Genomic DNA, 17,785 nt, shown 5'->3' on the forward strand with positions numbered 1-17,785 from the left:
AAGTTTCTCTCTAGCTTCCCAAGACTAAGATTTCCTTTTTGATATTAAACTCAGCCTTGAATAATCTCCTCTGCTTTTACCCCCTCTGAGCTCTGCTGCAGGGTTTATCTTCACTCATCAGCCTCCTGAGGAGAGCCAATGAACGGAAGGCAGAGTTGTTCAACCTGTTTCCTCAGCGTTCGCCTAGGCTCTCAGCACAGGAAGCCTAGTGCTCTGAAAAGTCAGAAGGAGGAACCTCTCCAGCTTTGAGGAGCCAGTCTATCAGGGGCATGCACAGCTAGAGGAGAGGAGTGGGAAAGGGGGAGAGAAAACACTGACATCGGCTGCTGAGGATGCACTGGCAGGCAAGAAATACTCCCCATGACCACAGCTAGGTTGGCGGCAGGATGGATGGAGTGACGGAGCTGCCCGAGCCATGAAAGCAGGAGCCAACATGAAGATTGCTGGGAAGACTCTGTGTGTTTTTGTGCTGCTCGCTATCACCAAGGTCATGAGAACAGTAGGTAAGTCTAACTGGGACCAATCAGCCGTCAGGATGGAAGAAAGGGAAATGTGCACAGGTATTTTCTTTCCATAAAAGCTATTAATCATGCTGTGACTTTCTTTAATTGCTAAAAATTATGGAGCACAACTAAAACATGCTTCCTCAATATCCACTCCTGCTCTTCTTTCCTTAGTGGTCACAAGGCTGCCAGGCATTATCCCTGTGACTTCCATGTAGGCAATTATTTAGTAACCCTTAGTTGGGAATGTACCGTTTGTCACAGATAGCCTTTTTATTCTGACCTCTAAATCCACATCATCTGAGAAACTGATCCAATTGACATATTAAAAATATGCCCGGGAAAGTGTTTGTGAACTTGAAGCTTTTGGCCATGTGGTTTTTGCTGAAGAGAGGCTATAGATACTCTGAAATAGGGCAGGGATCTCTTGCATCTTTCTGAGGAGTGGTGGAAGATGACTGATGTGCTGACAGTAGGGAGCAGTTTCTGGAATTTCGTTCTGAGGCTAATGGGCATGGTGAGTATCAAAAGTGGGCAAGGCTTTTGTGCCAAAGACAGCAGCACTCCTAAGCCTTTCTAACCCAGTCTTTTAGCGTAGTTGACTTAGTTTTAATATAGTTTAGCTACAGCAGTTAATGTCTCCCACACACTGTTCATTTGCATTTCTAGAGCTTGTGCTCTTCCAGACACAACACAGCAGTCCGGGGACTTGGTAATGGAATTAGGGATTTGTGCAGCAGTTCCAGAAACCTAAAGTGTCTATATATATAGGGAGAAGGCAGATAGGTCTGTGAGATCCAAATTAAACTAGGGACATCTCTGAATAATATGTAACGTGCATGTGTCCATTCCTATTACGGACAGATAGAACTAAACTGCATGGACATGAGTTACTCCATTCCACTTGGCCAGAAAATAAAAATGGCTCCTTGGTGATATTTTAAAGCAAAACGGATGCAGTCACTGTTGGCAGTGAGGGAACACCTGTCTATAATGTGTTTGGCTGATCAAATGAGGAATCCAAAATGGTTACCTCAGCGCTACCCATTGGAAAAAACTGAAATACTTCACAAACATTATTAAACTTTGCATCGGTGACCTCATAACAGGCACAATGGAGGTAAAAAAACCTGTTCCTACTCTGTAGGTAAAGAACTATCTCAGAAGAATACTGAGGAACCTTCTCAGGGTCATACAGACAGGTTATGGTAGTGTCAGAGACAGTCTACATTTTTGAATACAGGTGCTCAAAAAGTAAAGGAGTATGGACATGTCACAAAATGTTGAAGAAAATGGGGGAGACAAAGGGGAATCCTACTGGCAAAGATTCTTTTTAAAAATGGACTTTCCTGGAAATATTTAAAAAATCCAATGCCAAAAAGGTTTCTTTTTCACCTAAAAGGTAACTGGATTTTAACTTCTTGGTGTCTTGGTGAATCAATGATATTCTCCTTCCAAGAACACAGAAAAAGATGTTCAGTTAAAATCTAATTTCATGTTTGACCTTCCCCCCCCTCCAAATAAAAAGCCGCCCACATTTGATGGGAATTTTTTAGCTAACACTGCTCTTAAACTTATTTCCTTCAAAATTAGGGTGGCTGTTCTGAGCAAGATGTAGTGACAAGGTTTTTTTCTTCAGAGATCACAGGCTAAATGTGTCAAGCTGATCCAATGTGTGTATTCTATCCAGAGAATTTTAGTGTTGTATGAAGCTCAGAAGAAACTATGACCCCCTTCTGAAGACTAGAGCAAGCTACTCTGAATGAAATAAGTTCATACAAAAACTCTTGTGTGTAACCAGGCTTTATCTGCATTAGCATTTTCCTTAACATTTCCTTAGCATGTTGTTTTGTGTGGTTTGTTTAGTTTTTACAAAAAATCCTTAGCAGAAGAGGCAGCTCAGAAGCAAGGCTGAGGTCACTTCATGACTGTTGTATCTAGATCTGCCCCCAAGTAGAGTTGGATAATATGCTACTGAAGCTGCTGGTGCATGATCTGTACTAACAACCCTTCTGTGACAATCCTCATAGTAGGAGCAGTGGAAAAGACTCAAAATTAAAACCTTTTCGGTAACACTTTGAAGATTTGTCTAGTTTAACTAAGCAGACAGGACACCTCAGGTGGTTGTGTACATACTCCAAAGGAAAGGGGATAAGGGAGGGCAAGATCTTCCATAAAAGTTCATGCAACAGATGTCTTTTTATTGGATTAACATTTGCAATGTTGGACTGTGTAAGTCCTGCATCTGCAGTTGTATCCTGTGACAATAGATATGAATAAATGCTTCAGAGGAAGCTGCAAGAAATCCATTGTCAGTAATGAGATGTGATCCTCTACGGTTAGTTCAGTTTTATCAATAGTAAAAAATTGAACTCAGTGGCATTGCATCAGTGCTGGAATTAGAGTGCACGAGGTGAATAAAAGTGAAGTAGATTTACAGAGCAACCTGGCTAGAGTTCAAGTTTACCTGCATACATAACTTTCTTGAATGCTACTGCTTTCATTTAGTTTCTTTCCTTAATATAACTTGTAAATCCTCTTTCACTAGTGTACTAGTGGTTTATTGCCTTCCTACTTTCTCTGTCCTAGTGTGTTTCAGTGCTCCTGTCTCTGTTGCCTCCTAGTCTAGTTTACCGTGGAATCTTGCTCCAGATAGATACAAAAAATCATAGACCAAAAAACTATTCTGGTAAACTTACATTTGTCTCCATTTCACTATTTCTTTGCTGCTCCTTTGGATCTATGTGCTGGAATCATTCTGACTTCCTTTACCCTAAAAACACCTGAATCCAAACAGCCTGTTTTTCTTACCCAAATGCTTAAAACAGAATTCTGTACTATTAAATTAAGCAAAAAATTTCTCAGAAGACATCTAAATTGCCCTAGATCTTCAAAGCATGTCCTTGTGACATTAATGTTTTACTTTGCTGTAAAACATTACATGCGTCCAAACACAATGTCTGAGTGTGTCTAGTTTCAAAACCATGGAAACAAGGAAGGTCAGTCTTGCAAGTTGACCACATACTCTATGACTACAAAGTAGATTTTCTTGGGCGTGCACTTGTAGAAGTACATGCTACTTAAAAGTCACAGTTGATATTTTTTTTATTTAGAGGTACAATCATTCATAAGAAAAAAGTATAGGGAATCTTCTTATGCTGCCTTATCTTTGTATTGAGTAAGAAAATTTTAGGAAGAAAAGTAATATGCCAAGCACTAAACAAGGTATGACTGAGATTTTAATCATATAAAAGTGAGGTCATAAGGGTGTTTTCACAGCAGTCCCTTATCTGCTCTCTGCAAAGTATGAAAAAGAGGGCATACAACCTACCATTTGCAGTCAATGATCTATTTTTGTTTAGAATAGCAGGAAAATGCCACTTAAGCATAAATAAACAGTACAACCTATTTTATTCTTCCTCTCATGAGGAAGAGAGTAAAAGGCCAAGTTCCGCATGCAGAACAGAATATAAAACATTCTGTATCTGTTTCTGTACTGAGAAGTGGGGGGCCTTTGCACTTTGTTACACATGGTGTCACAGCGCTACTCTGAAAGAAATACTACCCAAGGCACTTTGGCATCCAGTGTAAATCCCTTTTCCCCTCATGCATTCCGGCTCACATTCTGCAAGGACGAAGATCTTACTTACTTACTTTGCACACAGAAGTTGCTATACCAAGTTAAAAGTTTACAGCCACACTGATATAATATGCGACAGCTTGTTAAGTTCAGTGATGATTTATTATCAGTTGAGGATTTTGCCAACGGTGCTTGTTCTGCAAGCTGGATGACTCTAACACGTCATTTAAACACCAACTAATTCCTTGATTAAAGAAGTGTCCCCATCCTTTTTTCTACAAAGTCATGTTTATATTGAGACATAGCCCATTTATGTGAGGGTAGAAACAAAACCTCAGAAAGGACCCCTACATCACTGCATCAAATTGCCTTTTTCTGCAGGCATTGTATCATGAAACACTTTTCATAAACAATCTGAGCACCAAAAAAAGCACCCACCTTACTGAAAGGCTGGTTTTAATCCTGATTGAGGCAAGATTCCCTATTCTAATTTCCAGCCTAAATTTGTTGTACTACCTATTTTTATTGTTATTACATTTTCAGCTGCTGAATTTCAGCACACATCTACCATTCTACTCATCAAGGTCACCTGGTTCTTTTTGTGTGACATTTCCATTCTTTATATTAATAATGCTATATTCTTCCTGCTTTCAACAAATTTCCTCACACACTCCTGATACAAATGCCAATGCCATTAGTAAAACCGTTAAACAGAATTACTGTAGAAATCATCTGCTGTGAAACATTATTAGCAAGCTACCTTCAACCTGACACCTCCTTTTAATACTGTCTTTTGCTTTGTCTCCTTAATCCAGTTCTTTATCCATCATGTTTCCCTCCAGTTGTCCCTCTATTCTTCAGCTTAATTTATGATTTTCAAGAGGACACTGTATCAAACTGCATCTCTAACTAGGTGAGCTTTAACATGTTTCCTTTGCCTTCAGAATCAGCTGTCTTGAATGACTGCTTGAAAGGATACTGGAGAAAGCTAAAGAGAATGAAAAGATCATAGAAAAATTAAAAACTAGGAACTGGCAACTGCAAAGGCATATTCCACCTTGAATGGGAAGATGGAAGCCTTGGGTTCATTATTAAGTTCTGTCAGTGTGCTCACCTCTCTGCAACATATAAATTCATATTAAAGTTTGCAATCTAAAAAAAATCCAGCCATGCTGCAGGCATTTCATACTGGACAACCAGAGTTTACAATGACAAACTGTATTTATCTGGATGTGTTTTAAGGTTGTTATTTCAGCTTGTATGAGACAGCAGGAAAGAGATTTATACTGCAAGTGACACAGTAATGGTGGCAGAAAAGAAATGTGTTAAAAGGAGAACAAAAGAATAATTTGAGTATGAGGAAGAAAGGAATTTCTGAAGATAGGAAAAAAGCCTAAATAGAATGAAATGGGGATAGGAGATATTTTCAAGGAATAATGACGAGTATGGATAAAAGAAAGTGAGTGTGAAACTAACAATGAAGGTATAAGTCTCTTATTGTGTCCTTTTACAGATATGTTCACGCTGAAAAAGCTGTGATCGCAGCTTCAAGAAACAGTCATATGAGCTCAGGCCAGCTAGTTCATGTATTTCTATCATGAAAATTAGAGTAGTCCAACTACTTACTACTCACCCGACACACAGGGCTGGTTTTCAGCCTACACTCTGTCCTGTGCTGTTGTGGCTACATTTTCAGAGTCACAAAGCTACCATATATAAAACTCTGTCAGTACTTTAGCAATCCCTACCCTAGTACAAAGCACTTCTATTTGTTTATCTATCACTTCATTCCAGACAGGCCTTGCTAAGTGTCACAGGCACTCTGTGGCAGTAGAAGGGGAAAACAGATGCAGAGCTCAGCCTGTTGTATCTGGCCTCTTCCAAGCGTCCGGTACTGCCTTTTTGATTATGACTTGCTATGACTCATATAATGTATTCATTCCAAGATACAGTTAGTCATTTGCTTGTGATATGATCATCGTTTCAGTTCATTAAGTTTAATATGTCACAATCGGGGGGGGGGGCGGGGGTGGTGGTGGAGGGAGAGGCACGAAAACGCTGTGGTAGATTGTTACTGTAAGAAATAAAGACACAATAGGATTATGCCTGAGAAAGTTAAGCAATCTCTTCACAGTGCGAAAAACTCTTTAACAGCTAAATTTGTGAAGAGGCTGTCATGGAACTTGAGTCATTTTGGGGGCAAGAAAAAGTTCTACTGTGGGTTAAAACCTGCTATAAAGAATAAGAGAAGCTGGAAATCTTTCCTATTTGAAAGCAATCAAAAGCACTTTCAAGCTGCATAGCTGTCTGATTTTGCAGCGATTCCCCTGAAAATTTTAGTGGCTTTACAATCAAATTTTCCTGTTTTCAAAACCTTTCTTTCTCCTTTTACTGTGAGAAAGACTCTGAGAAACAGGAGAAATGACTAAATAAGTGACACTGCAAAGGAACTGGTGCAACTAGTTATCCACGAGAGCTGTCAAACACACTACATAAACCACGTTAAAAAAACCAGAGGAAAGTATTATTTCCCCCAATCTTTTTCAATTACAGTAATCTTAGCATGACAACAGTAACCAGCACATTTTTGAAACACAAATGCGAACTCCTCAGCTGAGATTTTGTTTTTTCCTGAGAGAGGATATGTCCATTTTCAAACACAAAAGTGGAATCTGTCAGTGCATTGGAATGTGCACTCAATGCCGTGGAATAGAGCTTGAGAACCTCCTCAGACATGGCTTAAAATCTTCTTCAACAGTCAAGGAGACAATGAGGGATGGCATAATATTATTGGTATTATAATTAGATGAACTTCAGATGCTGGAATTGAATTGGAGGACCTCGGTCTAAAGGCCTCCTACCCTACCCACCCGTCAGATGGGTCTCCAAGGTGAAACCTGCTCATGATGGATTTACATCCATGACCAAATTAGGATGGTTCAGCCCGGAGCTGTACAGAACTCCCTGAACCTGACTCGCCTATTTTCTACAGCACTGTGACAGACAGCACGTACTTCTGGGCTCCTGAACTCTGCTCCTTCTGGCTAATAGAAAAAATGATTGCCATTTTCCAGAGTCCACTCATTTGTGAAGAATAAGACTGAAAATGAGAAGTTATTTACAATAAATGTGTAGATATACGATCCTTCATTTCATCTCTCTTGTGTGCAATGAAATAGTTAACAGTACTGACATTTAATCATTGTCCTACTGTTATCACTGCACTGAGATGAGCTTGATAGCTCACACCTCTTCAAATTTCTTGTTCTCTGCAGATCCACAGAGAGTGAGGCCTTTGCTGCACTGGTTATACCCTTTTTTGAGCTACAGCAAGCTGCCACTTCAGCTCAGCTGTAATATGGGATTTCACCGTGAGAGAAGTAGGAGTGCAACGTACTGGCTTGTTTCTGAGCTTTCGTTTGAATAGATGCTGACGTGTATGGCATATATGTCCTGTTGCATTGGTCATAAACCAATCGGCTATCACAGAGGACACTTTAGCAATGGACTTTTACCCATTTTACAGTATTAAAGCACCATTCCAGAAAACAGTGGTGGAGTGACAGGTCTGAATTAAAAACACTTGCAGCACTGAACCTTCCCTCTTTAACAGAGTGGAATACTTTTGTTTGGTTAGTTCTCCTGCAGAGCAGACACACGCCCTTTAGGTTTAGGGTGATTCCCGGAGGGACGGGGAAATTGTGTCTTCCCTCAGAGCTGCTGAGCACATACCCAAGAGTGCAGGCTGGGGCAGGCAGCATAAGGAGGGCAAAAAAAGCAGATGGGGAGACCCTGGCAAAGGGCTTGGTTGGAGCAGACCCACAAGAAGTCATAGAAGTGATGGAAAAAGGAGCTGAGATCATGTGGAATCTGTGCAGCCTGACAAGTCACCGAAAGCTGGTGGAATAGAAGAGAGGACTGGGGGAAAGAACCTGTTCTGTGAAGGCACAGAGAGCAGTGAAGATTTATTTTCAGGCCTTTTTTTTTCATGAGTATAGCTAGCAATTCTGAGTTCCCTAAAGAGCTATCACTTTCTAGCATTTTGGTTTATGTTCTAATAAAACATACTTTTAGAGACTAGACAGCTTTTGGTATGCTCACTAGAAAGAGAAAGTAGGGCATGTCCAACTTCATCCCAACATGAGGTCCTATCAACATCTCCAAATTGAAGGAAATGCTATGGCTGACCAGGAAGGACAGGATAGGGATGAGGATAATTTCTATTTACAGAACTACCTTTGTGCTGGTTGATCCCATAGCTATTTACAGATTAATTCCTGAGAATATACATTTTGGACTGTTTTTAAATAAAGCTAACTCTGTGGTAAAAAACAGCAAGTCTTGACATCTCATTAGGCTATATGTTAGATTAAAATAAAGCAAAGAAAGGTAAATCCTCTTTTCATCAGAAAGTGTTATGAAAATGGCTGACACTATTCTTTATGATTTGGAAGCCTCTCATCAAGTATTACCCAGGCCCAGTCCTATTTTGCTTGTGAGTGACAAGACTTTAGCTCACACAGTTCAAAACCTTAAATTATCTGAACTTGGTACTATGCTCTGTGGTAAAATGAAGCAGAGCTCTCTTTTTGCATATCCTTTCTTGGGAGAATAGCAAGCATGCTGGAAGATTTCTGCACCACTGATAAAGTGAGTAAGCATCTATAGAAATGGAAGCACTATAACCATCCACATGGCTGACAAGCAGGGCTAATGAGCAAATGCCCAGCAAAACTATCAGCCTGGCTATAGTGGTTTTGGGACTTAGTCTAGTAGGTATCCATAGCACTCTGCCATTGCAACATGCTTCCATGCCACAATGAACCAGAAGAGGATCAAAATAGGTGCAGGCTCTGCAGTTATGCCTTGCTCCCTCACCATTTTTTTCTTTCTCTGCCTTCAACACAAAGACAGACAGTCAGAGTTTTAGACGGTTCTTGGGAGAATGCTAACAGTCTAACAGGGTCATAATATAGGATAAAACCTCCTCCTAATAATATATGTCTGTTCTACAGAGATAAAAACATATTCCCTGTTCCACCTTAAGAGGAGGTCTTCAAAGGCATTTCGGACATGCAAATTAATCAAACCTTTCAGGATTTTTTGCATGTGCAATCTTCTGTAAGAGAAGTCTAAAGATCATGTTTCTAGCAGCATGCATGAGAAAAGAAGCAAAGCAAGTAAGAAGTACACCATATTTACACTAATGCCATTTACCTGCACACTAGCAATGAAAAAGGGCAGTAAAGTGAAAGCAGTTTAATTTTATTATGTTTATAAGGCCTCTTTACAATAGTAGGAAGGTGTAAGGATAGGATAAACAAGAAGATTTTTTACTAATTAATCTACCATCTGGGTAGATGATAGGTTAAGGGGGGGATACAGGAGAATTCAGAATCTTTCTACAAACTTATTGTAAACCTAAAATTGTACTTAAACATGATTCAGCAGATTTTAAGCTGACTGATGTGGCTTCTCATTTGAAGTGAATGGTACCGGATTCATTCAGGGGAGAATATGACGGAAAGGCCCAGCAGAAAGCACCACTTTCACTCCCTCTTTCTTTACGGTCTTGAAGCACACAAGCTGTTATGTTGGGGAACTTGTACATTGCAATAGGTTGCTTAGGAGATGCAGAGTTGAAAGACAAGTAAAATGATACTGCTTTAATATGTAAATGAAAGTGTACACAGGTAAATATGCACAACATTGTCATTCCTGCGCAACATTTGCAAACATTATCCAAAGAAACCCCAGCCCCAATACACAGGCTGTTTGAATGCTTAGGTTTGCTTAGTCATTTTCAGATGAGATCAGCCATACTGATGACATGACTCGGAGCTCCGAGGCTCTTGGCAGTGTTAAAATTGGAGAGGAAACACTTTGTTCTGCAATTTTCAGAGACATTCATAGAACTCACATCCAGAAACCATCATGAGACAAAAGGCTTCTTTCAGTTCCTCTCCTGGTAAAATAATCTGATTTTAAAAAAACACACACCTCACATTTTCTTGAAATGCCATTAAGCAGAAAAAACTTGTCATTTAAAAACACTTCCAGTGTAATAATGTATCACAGAACACTGTTGACAACTGAATTAAGGAAACAAGCATTTGTGGGGCTAGTGGGTAATTTGTGTATTAGAAAATGGTGTGAATAGGTAGCACTTTTCTTCTTCAGCCATGCTTGGAAACATTAACTGATGAATCCTGGCAGTATTGAGCAGCAGGAAGCTAAGTATTATCTCCTTTATTTAATAAAAATGGGAAGTGGGTGGCTTCAGTGAAATACTATCCCCACCTAATTTTCCTCTTCTACCAGCAAAAAAAACCTTCTCAGAATTACACTCTGATTTCCATGTTATACAGCTGGAGTAACTAATACATTACAGCACTGTACAGTGTAGTGTAGTGTGGGGCAATACTGCAGCTACACCTGCTATCAATCTGCAGGAGCTAGGTCTAGGTTTGGAAATGTCTTCACCCAAAGGATACTTAATCCTCAAAATGAAAAGGCAAAAACCTTTAAAGGAATCTTTAAGTAGTTAAAATGCAGTGAACTGTGTTCATTTTGCAAGTTAGAAATCATTTCCCAAGAACACAGTTAAACAGAAGAAGTGGTTGAGCTGGAATTGTTCATTCACCTAGATTCCAGAATATAATGAGATTTCAGACAATATTATTAAGGTAAAACCAACTGTGGTTTTCTCAAAGAGGCTAATAGTAATGATTTGGCTAATAATTTGAAGTTGATGCTCATTAAGACCATTTCTTGCAGTGTTGTGAATGTTCAGGAACTGGGCTTCACACTGTGCCAGCCAACAGAGGTAACAGAATTCCAGCTCTGGGCAGGGGATAGAGAAACACAACAAAGTCAGGTCTGGTACCTCTGAGGAAGACTTTGACAAAGGTTTGATTAATCACACAAAATTTAGGTCTCCTAATTCTTTGCATATTCCAGCTGAACTTTCAATTGCCTCTTTAGTATATCTGCTTGAAAGGTTTGGGGAGGGGTTTAACATATTTGGAATAACTTGTGAAAAACTCATTTGTCAGTACAAATCAGGTTGGTTAACTTTTGTTGTCCTTCCAGAGTAATGCATGGTTTGAAAGTAGTACTCTGATTTTCTCCTCACACATAGCTCTCAGAATGCCGCTAAAACCATTACTCAGCCCAAGGAAAGAGCAACTCAGTGTTCCACCAGAGACACAGAGCACTCAGAGATCAGTGGTTTACAGTCCCAAAGTTTAACGGTCACCTACTAAAAGAGGAAATGAGTGAGGTGGTAAATGGAGGCTGGCTTGGACTACAGCTATGGGTATTATTCCTATTAACTCATTAATTGTTGCACCTAGGAGATTTTGAAAAAGAAATGTTATTTACCTGTAACAGGTGTTCTTCAGGTCATTATTTATACACATACATACATTGTGGATTTGGGGGGTTGTTTGCTTTTAATTTCAGCAGGACCCAAAGGACACAAAAGTCCCAAACCCACCACAGAATACTTTATTAAGGAAAAGGTCCCAATGTGACTAGTTGAAACAAAGCAAAAGAACAAACTGTCCCAAAGGTGGCATCATGTTGAGAGGCTTCAGTGGTCAAGGAAATAGTGAAATGATTCTTGGGGTTAGAAATTTGACCCCTTGGATGTGTCAGCTGAAGACACAGGCAGATGAAGGGTCCCAAATCTGGTCAATATAAAGAGAGCAAGCATGACTCATGTTCAATATATGCAAGAAAGAATCAGTCCTGAAAGCTTGTGGAAAAAGAAAACCCGGGCAAATTAGTTTCTTGGCTAAGAAGAAATTCAGGGACACATAAGCAAAAAAAAAAAAAAAAAAAAAAATTAAAGGCAGTCCTGAGGGTGTAACTTGTCTTGAACAAACAAAGCACATAGAGGAGCCGTAATAGTGGTCTGGCTCTCCGCCCTTCAATGGCCCATGTGATAACTTCTGAAAAGGACAAGAGGACCAAGTCCAAGCTTTTCCATACAGACGTCTAGCTTCAAGTACATAGTTCATGGATCATGAAAAAATAAAGAGAGGAGGTATTGTGCCTGGCTCCAAACATCATCTTTTAAAACCCAAAAGAAGAGTCAGTATCATAGAAAGAAAAAAAATAAAATGGAACATGTTTCTAAGCAAATGCAAAACAGAATTCAAAAACAAGACATACTCACTATTAGAGAGTCAACACAGTTGATACATCAACTGAAAAAAGTTTCTCTGCAATCTTAGCCTCACAAGCAAGAGGCACAGGGATATGGGCATATTTTACACGTTCGTAGCTGTGTGCCTGGCACAAAGATGGGCAGGACTTACATTCATGTCCTATGGGGGCTGCTGGAGTAAAAAAAGTACAGTCACAGTGTGAATGCATATGTACACATTGTGTACACTCATAGTGTGAATGTATATGTTCACAAAGATTCAGAAAATGAAAAGACACCCTTGAGACATAAGGCAAAAACCTTTCTTCCTACACAAAGCTCCACCATTGTTATTTACATTGTGGTCATGTCTGAGAAGTATAGACAAGACCTTTGCCCATAGTGTTGGATTGTATATGAATGCAGAAGTAAAAGTTGTTTACTTCAGTAGTAGCAACAGTCCCAGAGAAAAGTCATTATCATGTGGCCAAATGCAATAGTCAAATTTCTATCATTTCAGCCAGTAAGTGGCAACCCACTGGAGGATTAAGACAATGGGCAGGCGTAGGGTCTTCCTCCAGTACCTGTCTTATCCACTAAGATGAGCCCCAGTGGGAAAATTGTTGATAGTATTGAGAGGGTAGGCTGTGATAGGCCACTGGCTCCATTATCCACAGCTGTAATACAGGATGACAGACAATTTGCAGATGAGCACAGACAGGGCCTCACGCTGGCGTGTAACAGTGCAGACATTTCTCTGTGAAGCACAGACCGGAACTCCAAAGCTATGAGTGACATCCCTGGGCACCTTCTCACGCGTCCTTCTCCTTCTTTCTCTTCGTCAGGGAACAACAGAGTGTCAGCGATGGTAGGTAACAGCTCTGTGCTCACCTGCCCTCCCAAATCAAATACAACTATGGTAACATGGAAAATAAGCCCCAAGGTTGGAGGCCCCTGCACCCTGGGATACAGGGCTGATCAGAACAAGACAGACAGAACAAACTGCAGTGACAGCATGAACTGGAAATTCAGACCAGATCGGGATCCTGCCCTTGAGATACGGCAAGTGGGAATAGCCCATGAGGGAAGTTACACCTGCGAAGTAGTAGCAACAGAAGGGAATTTCCACAAGACGTACCACCTGACCGTGCTAGGTAAGGGACTCCTTCCTCATTTTACAGTTCTCCAAAGGACCATGCCTGGGCCTGGACATAAAAAGCTCCTCTCCCCATGCACCAGGGGATATACTAATCCAATATGCTAACAGAGGGCTCTGCACATGCTTCTGGTTATCCTGTAGAATCAATCATTACTACAGTAATTTAAGAGAACTAAAGCATGTGAGAATAACACTTCCAAGTGCTGAGATAGTCTATCAAACATGGGATGGTCTTATCCAGACGGTAGGAATGGACCCATTTCCTCTTATGCTGGCGTTCAGGTACATTTTAAATGACGTGCACGACGGCTGCTTAGGACAAAAGTCTAATTCAGCCCTGTATTTGGGAAAATTCCCTACCGCAATGTCCAGGGAAACCTCCTCTAATGGTACCTGGCTGTGGTAACTCACCTGAATGGGGGAGAGCTGTCCAAAAGGAAAAGAGAGGCTCGATCTTTGTCTCTGGTGACTTTGGCCCATGTCACTGTAAGGGGATGGCACCTCCCATCTTATTCTCCTCTTTTCACTGTGTTTATTTTGGGTAGAGAACAAGAACACCCTGTCCTAACTGCGGCAAACTAACTCCACGTATTTCCCCTTCCTGACGCTTTGCAGTCCCCCCCAGGCTGACCCTGTACTGTGATGACCAGGGGACCCCCGTGTGTAAGGCAGCAGCAGGGAAGCCGGCTGCTCAGGTCTCGTGGGTCCTAGAGAGCAACTCCACCCCCAAGGAAGAAGGCCATGACAACGGGACAGTGACTGTTCTCAGCAAGTTCACGGCGTACAGCACCAACGTGACTAATACAACCTGCGTTGTGTCCCACCCAGCTGGGAACCAGAGCAAGTCCATAGCCTGTCATCCCTCAAGTAAGCTTCCCTTTGTGTGTTCGACATTCAAAACCCTGTTTAGCCTTCTGTGCACACTCTTGTTCCTTCTAGGAAGGAAAATCTGCAAAAGCTATAGAAACTTTCAGTGAAGTCCTATATAGACAAGAGTATCATCCCCAACTGCCTTTGCCCAGAAACATCACCAGCTTGCTTGTGTTCTAGACACTATTGCCTAATGGTTTCTTCCCTAAGAGGGATATACATAAGTGTGGTAGTATTCTTTTGGTAACGGAAGTGTTGTTGGAAACAGAGACAAAGCAGTCATGATCTTAGTGTTAAAATAATCACTTGGAAGCAGAACCTCAGCAAAATTTTTTTAGATGCAAATGTAAAGTCTCTTGCTCAGATCGTGGAAAGAGAGAGAAAGAGAACCAACTCTTGTGTGGCCAGCAGAAACAAATAAATCACTTCATTCCAAGTTGTGAATGTCTGACACTGTATGACATTTAGTTTCTGTTTTTTGCTTTTTTGTTGCTTTTGAGAACTACACATGAGTTGCAGTACTGAGATATGCTGAGTCCTTGAGAGGAGCTCAGGTATGGCTTAGTGAAAAAATATCATGAGTGTCCACTGTGGGATTTGTGGGATCTGCTTTTGTCTCTGACACAGACTCCATTTGTGTTTCTCAGACAAGTTTCATTACTGACTTTCCCTTTTGCTGAAGGGGATTATATTTATTTTATGAGCATGCTGAAAATGTGTCTATGTGCTAAAGCAGCTTTAAGCTTATACTGAAATAATAAAGGAACTGAGTAATAAGAAGATATAACTAAGACTAACTCTTTGTGTTTAGAGAACAACGGCTTTATCCTGTATGTCTCCATCATTCTTTGTTTCCTGGGCATTATCACCTTTGTGGCTGCCATTTACTATTTTAAGCTCCACAGAGACAGGTATGTATGATAGGGTGCTAAGGAAAGATTGTCTAGTGCTAGAAGAAATCTTTAAGTACTGTTTGTGTCTTGAAACCATATGATTCTGTCAGTCTGTACTGCTATGAATAACTGAATTAACTACATCAAATATTTCTATACTGCAGACACTGTGCATTGCACACATCTTTACTGAATAATGCACCTGAGTAAAATATAAATGGGCAGAAGTTGGCAGAGGATCCTCATTGCATTGCCTGCTACACTACAGGGGAGCTCTACATTCTTGTAGGAAATTGGAAGAGTAAAGCTGTTCTTTAGATACGGTGATAGTTTGTCAGTGTCTCTCTTGTTTAGATCAGGGGGGTGGTTCTGCTGCCTAATAAGTTCTATCAAGTGCCGAAGGACTGACCAGTGCTATCCTGCCATATCAACAGAGGGGACAGCAGATTGTATGTGTATTTATGAAAAAGCTCCCTGGGTGAAGCTGGACTCTAGCCTCTTTAGGATTGGCTGTGGAGAAAAAAAGCAGTTCCAAGGAAAAACTACAGAAATCATTTGTGCAGAGAAAGGCTGAATTAGCACCTGTACTGAAAACCTCAGCTATGTTCCCTCCTTTCCTTATTCTAAAACTGGTTTTCTCCCAAACCTTCTCCCTCAGAGGTGAAGAATTGGTTCAATACAATTTCACTAATCACAAATTGTACATCCTTCCAGAGGACTTTGATTTTAATCTTCTGCTTCCACTTTGTGCTTAAGCTCCCACAAACATGAGAAAAGACCTCTAAAGAAAGTCAGGGTGCCATAATTTCAGGATCAAAAGTCAAGGAGAGAGAGACATGAGAAGGCCTTCTGGCTTTACTCTTGATGACAAGAAAAAGAAATGTTTCATAAGCTTGTGATCAAAGAAACCAGGCTGTGATCCAGCCAAACCTAGGACTGAGGAAGGAATTTGCTTTATTACTTGTTTTCTTTTTCACAGACTGTGCCACAAAACCAAACCTCCTGAGACTGCTCCTACACATTCCCTACAGGTAAGGAGAATGATGCAAATTAGACCATCACCAAATCAGGGATCTTCTGGTAGCCCCGAAAACATGATCAGTAAAGGGAAACCATTAGATTTTTACTCTCTGCTTTCAGCAGGTGCTACTGTGTCTTACATGTTTACTTTTGGCTGTATCTCAGGACAAAACAAAGCCTATCATCACCATAATTTTGACTTGGAGCAAACATTAGAGACATGTTCCAACAGCAAAGGCTCAGCAACTGCTGTACAAACAATACTGAGGAAGGATACTGCAATATCATGGGTTGGGGAATATTAAGAAAGCTATTAGTAAACAAGAGGATTAAACAACAAAATTAACAGACACACGGAAAAAAAGCATATCCCTCTTGATGTCCAGAATGATAATGTGCAAGTTTTGAAGGCCACTCTTTATCTTGTATGGTCAATCCACAATCAAAGAACGAACCATACTCAAGACAAAACATTTTATAAAACGATGGAAGGAGTGCTGAGCTGCAAGTTGGGAGGTATTCTTGAATTCCCTGTGCTGTTACAAGCTTCCTGTGTAGCTGAGCAATTCACTCATCAGCTCTGTGTCTCTGTTCTCTGCTACCAAATACAAATAACAGCATTTCTATGTAGGCAAGATGTGTTACATCTATATTGTGAATATCTGTGCACCTACAGTAGACACTAGGCTCAAATTCTGTCATGAACTTAAAAAGGTGCTTCAGTTTCGATTTCTGAAAAACTTAGTCAATTCTAGTTATTATTGTTCCTCCTGTTCTGCTGCCCTACCTTCCAGATGTTGCTGACAGATGCAGTTGCATCAATGTAAAATAATGGGTTAAGTACCAGTGTTCTTGCTGGTCACAGCAAGTCACATCATGCAACTTTCATTAGTGTGTCTGTAGACTAAAACTGTAGACTGATGGAGGAATCAATCATGGTCAAGACTCTAGCATGTAATTTGCTCTTTCTAGAGAATTAGACCCTAATACAATTTTTTTTCAGGCCAAAATAAGTGGGGTAGAAGGGGAGGAAAAGGAGGCAGGTGAGCCAATACCTCAACTTTACCTTTGAAATCTTTGACAGAAATAGCAATACACATTCTTTGGTAGAAAAAGCAATAGAGGGTTTTTTTTCTTGAGGCCAAGAGGAATAAATATGGGAGGCTTGCAGAGTCCTGCCAAACTAAACTACTCCTTGCATTTACAGTTTTTGGTTTTGTTTTGCTAGGATGACACAATGGAAGTGGAACCTTATACTACTTATGTGCAGAAGGAAAACATAATTTACAGCTCAGTGTCTGATCTGACAGTGGGGCAGAATCTTCCACAAGGACTGTCACCAGCAACATGAATGATTCAACAACACTGGAAAGAGAGACACTTTATAATATAAAGACTGGTTATAGAAAGAAACTTCTCAGAGGATTTCTTCAGATTTTGGGGCAACATAAATCACTAGGTCTATTCAAACATCTGTGCTTGCTGCTGAGTCTGTATAGTTCTTTTTTTCCCTGTTTTGCCTTCTTCCTTGGGAAAGGAAACAGGTTTCCTGTTATTCCTTGGGAAAATGTGACTTACCCCATGCCATAGTTTTTTCCTGGAAAAGCT

At 40.4% G+C, this 17,785-nt stretch overlaps 1 protein-coding gene across 1 annotated transcript; it reads left to right on the top strand.

Moving 5' to 3' along the window:
- The first annotated feature begins 253 nt into the window (after positions 1-253).
- Positions 254-17,528, top strand: LOC103907585 (cell surface glycoprotein CD200 receptor 1-A). The gene is made up of 6 exons (XM_009289798.2): positions 254-503; positions 13,081-13,389; positions 14,010-14,261; positions 15,076-15,175; positions 16,137-16,188; positions 17,406-17,528. The coding sequence occupies exons 1-6, from the start codon at positions 416-418 to the stop codon at positions 17,526-17,528; spliced, it is 924 nt and encodes a 307-aa protein (XP_009288073.1). The 5' UTR covers positions 254-415.
- Positions 17,529-17,785: the final 257 nt, after the last annotated feature.

The sequence above is a fragment of the Aptenodytes forsteri genome, unplaced genomic scaffold (genome assembly GCF_000699145.1).
Source record: "Aptenodytes forsteri isolate BGI_AS27 unplaced genomic scaffold, ASM69914v1 Scaffold61, whole genome shotgun sequence".
NCBI lineage: Eukaryota > Metazoa > Chordata > Aves > Sphenisciformes > Spheniscidae > Aptenodytes > Aptenodytes forsteri.

Bases quoted from the DNA above. Each gene is read 5' to 3' on its own strand.
- LOC103907585 (XM_009289798.2), top strand. From the start codon at position 416: ATGAAAGCAGGAGCCAACATGAAGATTGCTGGGAAGACTCTGTGTGTT. The intron at 15,176-16,136 runs GTATGTATGATA...TCTTTTTCACAG, and splicing joins TTTAAGCTCCACAGAGACAG to ACTGTGCCACAAAACCAAAC. The intron at 16,189-17,405 runs GTAAGGAGAATG...TTGTTTTGCTAG, and splicing joins CTCCTACACATTCCCTACAG to GATGACACAATGGAAGTGGA.